This window comes from Terrapene carolina, unplaced genomic scaffold, assembly GCF_002925995.2.
Source record: "Terrapene carolina triunguis isolate 2854851 unplaced genomic scaffold, T_m_triunguis-2.0 Scaffold111, whole genome shotgun sequence".
Classification (NCBI taxonomy): Eukaryota; Metazoa; Chordata; order Testudines; family Emydidae; genus Terrapene; species Terrapene triunguis.
In genome coordinates, this window is record NW_020664462.1 from 27,436,152 (window position 1) to 27,444,840 (window position 8,689).

At 37.9% G+C, this 8,689-nt stretch overlaps 1 protein-coding gene across 1 annotated transcript in view; it reads left to right on the plus strand.

Annotated features, from left to right (window-relative positions):
• The window catches only part of ZNF438 (zinc finger protein 438), a 105,935-nt gene extending 97,976 nt beyond the window's left edge, over positions 1 to 7,959 (plus strand). Inside the window, exons 5-6 of the mRNA XM_024214434.3 lie at positions 3,459 to 5,331; positions 6,671 to 7,959. Coding sequence (XP_024070202.2) covers positions 3,459 to 5,331; positions 6,671 to 7,280 — 2,483 coding nt within the window. The 3' untranslated portion in view covers positions 7,281 to 7,959. The remainder of the gene's footprint in view (positions 1 to 3,458; positions 5,332 to 6,670) is intronic.
• Positions 7,960 to 8,689: the final 730 nt, after the last annotated feature.

Sequence of the window (8,689 nt, forward strand, 5' to 3'; positions counted from 1 at the left end):
AAGCTTGTCTCTTTCACCAACAGAAGTTGGTCCAATAAAAGATATTGACTTGGCCACCTTGTCTCTCTAATAACCTGGGATCAACAAGGCTATAGCAATACTGCAAACAGAAAGCTAGTTGTCATCCATCTCAGAATGTGCACTTCATTGAATGGGACTTTGGGATAGTAAGACGGAGTCCACAGAGGAAGCCAAAATTGAAGGGAGAATGGAAACCACCTCATTTGGAATACTGTAATAAACTAAAAAACTGCCTGTTGTATAGAAACTCTTTGACATCCATACATGGTGAAAAGTATCAGGGGATAGCCGTGTTAGTCTATATCCACAAAAACAACAAGGAGTCTGGTGGCACTTTAAAGACTAACAGATTTATTTGGGCATAAGCTTTTGTGGGTAGAAAACCTCACTTCTTCAGATGCATCAGTGTTGCTATAGCCTTGTTGTTGATGCATCTGAAGAAGTGAGGTTTTTTACCCATGAAAGCTTATACCCAAATAAATCTGTTAGTCTTTAAAGTGCTACCAGACTCCTTGTTATACACGGTGAAGGTAATGTAGTAAATAAGAGCAGATTCTATCCCCTAAAAGAAAAATATAGTCGTCCTTTAATCTCCTGTCATTAAATAATATAGGCATTTTGACCTACACTGTTAACTTTCAAATTTAGAATCTAGCCTACAGCTCAGAATTATGTGCCTGGGCTAATGATTATATTAATCCACATAGTCATGTTGTACTTCTTCTCAAAATCCACATAAAATCTTACCTTAAAAACAATTGTGGGTAAGAAGCAAAACGCCTGAATACTACCAATAATATTAACAGCTGAGAGTTTAGGGTTTAAGAGCTAAGAATAGATTTTTTACTTTGATTTTGTGCCCAGGGACTCTGGCAGAGCAGTGGGTTCTCATGAAAACCCCTCTGTATTACTACCTTTAGGGGGAGATTAAAATGAAATGTCTTTTTAAAAATAATGTATGTAACTTGTAATATGAATTGGTAAGGTGTTCAACATATGTGGCGAATATGCTATATAAGGATAAAAGTGTTAAGTTGTCAGTACACCTCTACCCCGATATAACGTGACCCGATATAACACGATTTCTGATATAACGTGGTAAAGCAGTGCTCCGGGGGGCGGCGGGGGCTGCGCGCTCCGACGGATCAAAGCAAGTTCAATATAACGTGATTTCACCTATAATACGGTAAGATTTTTTGGCTCCCGAGGACAGCGTTATATTGGGGTAGAAGTGTATTAGAAGAAAGGTACACTCCGTCTTTGTACATTTGTAATGCTGTACGTATAACAGAAACTTCTCTACTAAATAACTTCATGGTAATTCACTGTGAACATTTTTGGTGTCTTGTAGCCTTCAGTATTACTTTATTTTTTTACATTTTCTGTTTGACATCCTTCTGTTTAAGACTGAATTTTCCTAATATCACACTTTGCTCTTTTCCCAATATTACTTGAAGGCCTAGGACCTTACAGGTAATGGACCTGACCAGATTGTATTTCTGGAACCTGAGCATCTAGTGATCTGGATGAGAGCTATCCCAAGTTACAGGATGGATTGATTTAAACCAAAGTGACTTCAAGCAGGAAATCTAGAGCAACATGTGGTTCATCCTCCTTCCTAGAAAGTGAGAGGAGTTTTTCTGCAATAACCTCAGGCTGTGCTAATTTGAGGTGGCAGAGAATGAGTTTGTTTGATAGGCAGTGAGGCTGTAATGTGAAAATGGCAATGGTGCAGTGCAACGTACGTTTAATGTCTTTCCACATACTACCTGAAAGGTAGGCTTATGCCTCTGCTGATCCATGTCCATTGCCTTTTGTATATTTTAACTTTCTTCTGTTGTTTATTAGCTTTATTCTTTATCAACATGTTTTTCTTTGTTCCTCTATTAACACTTACAAAAGGAGTTGACTCACTTTTAAAATGTCTGTGATTTAATTGTAAAAACATGTAAAAACATTATAAAAGTCTGAGGAAAGCTTTTTAAAAAAGAGTCCCACAAGGGAATAGAACTACAACCATAGCTTTAAATGGAACTCTGGTGCTATGCAGCCAAAGTGCATATCATTTCAACAGGCAGAAATAAGAGTGATTATAAGTTTTTGCTGGCAGTACATTTTATCCCAAGTTACATTTACATGTTTTGTAGCAGTAATCTTTGAAATATCAGATGAGTTCTGTCTATATCTAAAAACCCCACAAGTGTTAAAAAGGAATTGAAAGATAGCATGGCAGGTAGAAAGGCATGCTCAACATGGGTGTGTTTGCATTAAAAAAATTTTTACTCTTATTGTAGACAGAGTCCACAACAATTGGAACGGCTCTGAGCACATTTTCATGCCACGGTACCAAAAATACCTGAGCCCTGTCTACACAAGCATTTACACCATTCCTAATACCAGTGCAGCAGGATTATTGCTGGAATATTAATACCATTTTTTCTAGTGTAGAAGAGGCTGATGAAGATAAGTGCTGCAAATGAAGAGAGTGTATGATGTAGAGTGGAAAATGTTTTAGAATTATTGATCAGATGAAGAGAAACTAACATTTTTGTTTGCAGGTGTTAAATATAGCTAGGGCCCTTCATTTTCAGTTGTTGTTTTATTTAATTTTTCCTCGGAATTTATCAGTGTTTATTATATCCCTAATCCCCAAATAAAACTTTTCATTTGAATAAACAGTTTACTATTGTAGACTTACACTTAGAAATATTTACATTTAATAATTGGGCAACACCATTTTTATTGCATACAGTCAACTTCATCCTTTTCTCCTGTTTTGTTCCTTGTGTTCTGAAACGTATTCTGATACAGATTTTCATTTTCTTTCCATTTTAGTGTGTCAAATCTTTATACCATTATCTGCTAACAGCTTGAAATGTGTACGTGGTGGGCGTGAGATTTGTCAGCACTCAGATGCGCACGCACTTCAGAGCTTGCGTGCCTGTTTGTTTGTGTGTATTTTCTAGACTAATACATAGCTTTACTTCAACAGGCAGCTTTGCATATACACGCAGACTAATGTATTATCATAATACATATATTTCATGCAATGTATTGTATTTTCCTAATAAAACAAGTTATTTTTAATATATTTGAATGATACAAAAGTAGGGTAAATATCAGAAAAAAATGAATAATACTTTTTGTAAAACCCGGGAATTTTTTGGTAAAAATCTTTTAAAACTGAAAACGAAGGGGCTTAAGTATAGCCAACACATTACTTGAATCTTCTCAGGTTTATTTGCCTTTCAGTTTGTCTATGAAAAGCGAACAGTTCCATACATAAGCGAGTGGTGGTTTACATACCCAGATATTTCTAGTAAGCTTTTGTGAAATGGAAACCCTCGTAAACAAGTTCCTTTTTGATAAAGTAATTTAAAAAAAAAAGTTGTTATACATCATATTACATGTTTGTGTGTTTTATTTCATTATTTCAGATAAATGGAAATGCTCTTCTGGGATAATAAGAAGTGGAAAAGGTTTTCAGAATAAAAGTCAGTTTAGGACAATTGCACCAAAGATGGTACCTAAAGTTATAACATCAGGGGTGGTGTCGTGTCTTCCACCTGTTCTTCCTGAACAAACTAATCCTATTTCATCTGCAAGCTCTAAACCACTTATAATGCCAACACAAAACTATACTCTAATGCAAGTTGCTGGTCGTGAGGGAACTTTTTCTCTTGTAGCTTTACCACATATCACCCCTGCACTGGCAGCACAACGAATCCAACAATCAAATGTGCCCCCTCCTGAAAACCTCAAACTACCTATTCCTAGGTATCAATCTGTAAAAAATAAATTGTTGATTGACAAAAAAACAATTCAAACCTCTTCTTCAAGTGCACATGACAAGATTCCCAGCAAGGTACAAATTTCATCACAGACACCAGCAATGACTACTTCAACTGGAGATCTTCCTGAAGCTCATTCTACTACAGATTCATCTGAACAAGTTATTTTAATTGATCATGGTTCTACTGAAATTACAGTTGCTACTTTACTCCGTGAAAACAACTGTGTAGAATCTGGATCTCCTTTATTAAACAAAACCGAAACTGCTGAAGATAGTATTTTGGGACCATCTGTCATTAAGGAATGTTTGTCCAAGCCAGTGAATCCAAGTAATCCTGTGAAAATAAATCTACATTCCATGAAATCAACTATTGAAGCCACAAAAGGCTCAGTCATAACATCTGAGAAACTTAAAGAAAAACTGGTGAATTCTACAAATTCTGTCACGGTCCTGTCACCGGCAATATTTGGCAATGAAGTTCAATTGACTCAGTCCGCACCAAAAGGAAAACTTCTTATTTTGCCATATTCAAGAATGAAAAATGCAATGTTCTGTAAATCTAAACAAAATTCTAACACTGTGGCTGCATCTACTCCTGGGCGAAGACCTGAATGTGAAAAAATACCACCTTTGGTAAAAACCTTTAATGTTTCTACCAGAGTTTATGATAAACTACTAGCGATATCTTTTGCACAAATCTCCAAACAAGCCCCCCGTGAAAATACCTTCAGTCCAGCCACTAAACTGGATGTTGATAATCTAAAGAAATTGAATTGTGTCACCTCTAAGAGAAGAGGCAGAAAACGAAGAACCCCAGATGATATATTGGCATTTCAGACCAAAAGAAGAAAGTGCATCATTAATAAATTTAGAGAGGGTAAAGAGAGAGTAAAAGTTGATCCCCATGAATCAAAAAACGGTAGGGCTGAGTCAGTTAAAAAATACCGTAGTATCAGACCAAAACCTGTAGTTATGCAGGCTTTAGCTCCACTGACTTCTGCGGCTATAATAGAGACTCAGACTCTTGACTGCATAGAACAAGACATTTTCTTAAATGATACACTTCCAAATAAATATTTAAGCTATAAGCAGAGTGATGTCACTTCTGCTAAACAAAGTGATCTGTGTAGAAATTTATTTTCTGCTGTACCTAAGCCATGGCATAAGTGCCATGTCTGTAACCACAACTTTCAATTTAAACACCATCTTCAGGACCACATAAACACACACACAAATAGACGGCCTTATAGCTGTCGAATTTGCCAGAAAGCATATGTTCATTCAGGAAGCCTAAGCACTCACATGAAGCTTCATCACAATGAAGGTAGACTCAAGAAACTTGTGTGTTGTGAGTTTTGTGCCAAAGTATTTGGCCATGCAAGAGTATACTTTGGCCATCTGAAGGAAGTACACAGGGTTGTTATCAGCACCGAGCACTCCACAGGTGAACAGCAACTGCAAGATGCTTTAAAGAATAGAGACATAAATATAAAAGGAGCAGAAGAAACAATAGAGAGGTGAGTGCATATACAAGTTAAATGGCAATAAGAAAATGATTTCATTATTTCAGTGTCATTTATGGACTTCTATTTACTATAAAAGTTTTTTATTTTTATTAACTTTTTCTTCCAAGGTGAGATTCAGAGCTGCTTGCAAATTTTGTTAGACCTCTCTAGTCAGTCATCTAGTCCATCCCTTTCCTCCTGTAGTCCATCAGGATTTATTAATCCTAAATTATCATTGACTGATTGGTGTCTAGTCTAGTCCTGAATATTTCCTGTTAAAATAATACCACAACCGATAGTGGAGCTGGGATTTTTTTTTTCATTCCCTGACTTCTTACAGTTAAAAACTATTTCCTAATATTTAGTCTTACTTTTTAGCCTTGTTCTCAGCTGTATTCTTTCCAATTTGTATTTTTAAAAAGAATCGTACACCTCTACCCCTATATAACGCGGTCTTTGGGAGACAAAAAATCTCACCGCGTTATAGGTGAGACCGCGTTGTATCAAACTTGCTTTGGTCCCCCCTGTTCCTTGTTCCCTGACTGCCCCCTCCAGAGACCCCTGTCCCTAATCATCGCTCCTCAGCTACAGGGGGAGGGATCCCTGTACAGGGAGCTGCTCCCCCATCTGCCTAACCCCCGGGCATCCAGACCCCCTCATACTCATACCCTCCTGCTGAGCCTCCTCCCCCCCCCCCCCCCTCCCCCCCCCCTTCTCCCCCCCCCCGGCCCCCCCCCCCCCCCCCCCCCGCTGAGCCCCAACCACCTTCATCTGGACCCCCCTGCAGAGTCCCATTACTGTTGCACCCAGAACCCACAACAAGCTCCTGTGCATCCAGATTGCACCTGGATTCCCACTGAGCCACCCGCACCCAGATTGTCCCACACAGAACCCTCTCAACCCACACCTGCTTCCTCCCACAGTAAGCTCCCCCACATTTGGATCCTGTCTTGCTGAGCCTGCCTGCCCATACAGAGGGGCAGGCCGGGACCTTGCACTGTGTCAGAGTTCGGTGCAGCCTGACTGCTGAGTCTGTGTCCCGGGGGGGGGGGCCTGCACGGTGATCTCCCACTTCTGTGCAGCCAGTGGCCTGTGCTCACCAATGCCATGCTGGAGCCTCCACATTTATTTGAGAAATAAAATTTGCAGAATTTTAAAATATTGTGTGCAGAATTTTAAATTTTTTGGTGCAGTAAAAATGTCTGGTTTTAATAAAGTAAATATAATGTTCCATAAATTCCTCCTCCTTTTCCACTTCTTAAAATTTAGAAGATTAGAAATTTCCATTCTAATTCCAAACATGGCTAGTATTGAAGTAGCATACATATTCCTTTTTTTCTTCCTATTTTAGGGGAAATAAATGCAATTTTGAAGATTTATTTCAGAGTCAAACAGAAGTCAAATTACAGATCAAATGTGCCAGATGCCAGTTTACTGCACAATCTTTTGCTGAGATGAAGTTTCATTTGTTGTGTTTTCATGGCGAGGAGCTCCCAGGAAGAATAAAAGAAGGAATTCTACAGGGAGGCAAGGGAGCTCAGGAAGAACTGATCAAACATGCAGCTCATTTCTGGAAGCAGCGCAAAGAGAGACGAAATCCAATCAAACATGGCACTTGTGAGGAAGAGTTCTATGCTTTTCCAAAACCGAAAAGGCAAATATATCTTCATCAAAATAATTTTGATACTTTAACTAAAAGTGAGGTTATTCCATCAGGTAACAGTGAACCAGGAAAGGAGTTGCAAAATTTTGGCTGTGCCACACAAAATAAAAAAATTCAAATTTGGTGTAAAGCTGATTATAACTGCATCTTATGCAAGCAGGTTTTTGGAAGAAAAGAGGGGCTTTTCAGTCATTGGCAGAACCATCATAATTGTGAAGACCCCTCTGTTCTTTGGACTATTTTTAATTCATTCTCCAAACAGGGAGTTATTGAACTTTCTAATAACGCTGAAAAATGAAGCAGTGGCAAAATTCAGCTAGAAAAGTATTCCGTTTCCAAGGTTACTGATTTATTTGTGTCTGATTTGCAATGTCACAAAAATTTACAATTAATTCACTCATTCTCTTTGGTGATCAGTTGCAGTGGTTTTACATGTAGTTTAGGTTTGTTTGCTGAATACAAAACTCTTAATTCTCACCATAGGCCTTTTCAGATAGATATAGATATATAGATATATACACACACACGTACACACAAGCCTGTTATATAATGCCATACTTAATATTGATGCACAAGGACCTTCACAGAAACAAGTATGCAGAATGTTAGAGGTTGAAATTAAGAAGAAAAAGGGAGGAACGGATATTATATTATGTTGTGCTTAGAGACATTAATGTTGCCCTTTGTAAAGTAATGGCGTACAAATGTTCTTCTTGTACAGAATGACAAACCAGATTGAAAATATAATTTTCAGTCTTAACAGTGCCTCCAGATTTTATGGGAAATGTATATATGCATGCAGTTTTCTGAGTGCATGTTAAGATTTAATGTACATGCTTTTTTATGCTTATAGATATGGAGCACAGTTGTACACTGGGACAATAGAAAACCACAAGAAAAAGTATTAACTCCAAGGAGTTCCTATGGATTTCTTTAGAAGTCTTCAGAACTTAAGCTTTCTTTAATTAAAAAAAAAAAAAAAAAAAAGTTTGATATTCTTCACACTGCTGGCTCTTTGATTCCTTCTGCACTAACAATCAAGGTTATAAGCCTTGTTTAAAGTCTGTTGTGACCAAATGGGGTTCCCATATTGTTTGGCCAGCCAATGTAGACACTGCCTAAAAGTTCTGTTTATGCTACTATGAGCTAAAACCTTGTTTACACCTAGACTCTTTTGGGAACACTAATGTAGATGGCTTAGGTACTATGTTGTCTAACAGTGCTCAAAGGAGGTAAGATGACACAATGATAAAAGTGCTGGTGCTCCTTTTACCCTATTGCTTCCTCCATTTCTACCATCTGTCGAGCTGTACCTGTGGTAGTGCAGTCATGGAAGAATTATCCATAGAAAGTCTGAGGTAGGCACATACTACTTTGCTAAAACTCTGAAAAGTCCAAGACTTTAGCCTGGTTATGGGAACATAGATAGGGCCTAAAAAGTGTTGGATTCTCATAGTGAGATCCTGGAAGATATTACATGATTTTTCTGTGTTTTCTGTAACATCAGTAAAAGTTTGATAAGCCGATAACTTTTGAATGACATTCCTTATCCTATAACGCTGTTTGGTGTTTAAGTATGAGACTGGAGCCAAATAAAATAGAAAACAAAAAGGAAAAATCTCACAGAAATGGCATTGTTTGAGGAGGGGGAAAAGTCCCTGTAGAATTTGACAACTTCCCTCCAAATTCCCATTGATTCAAATGCTT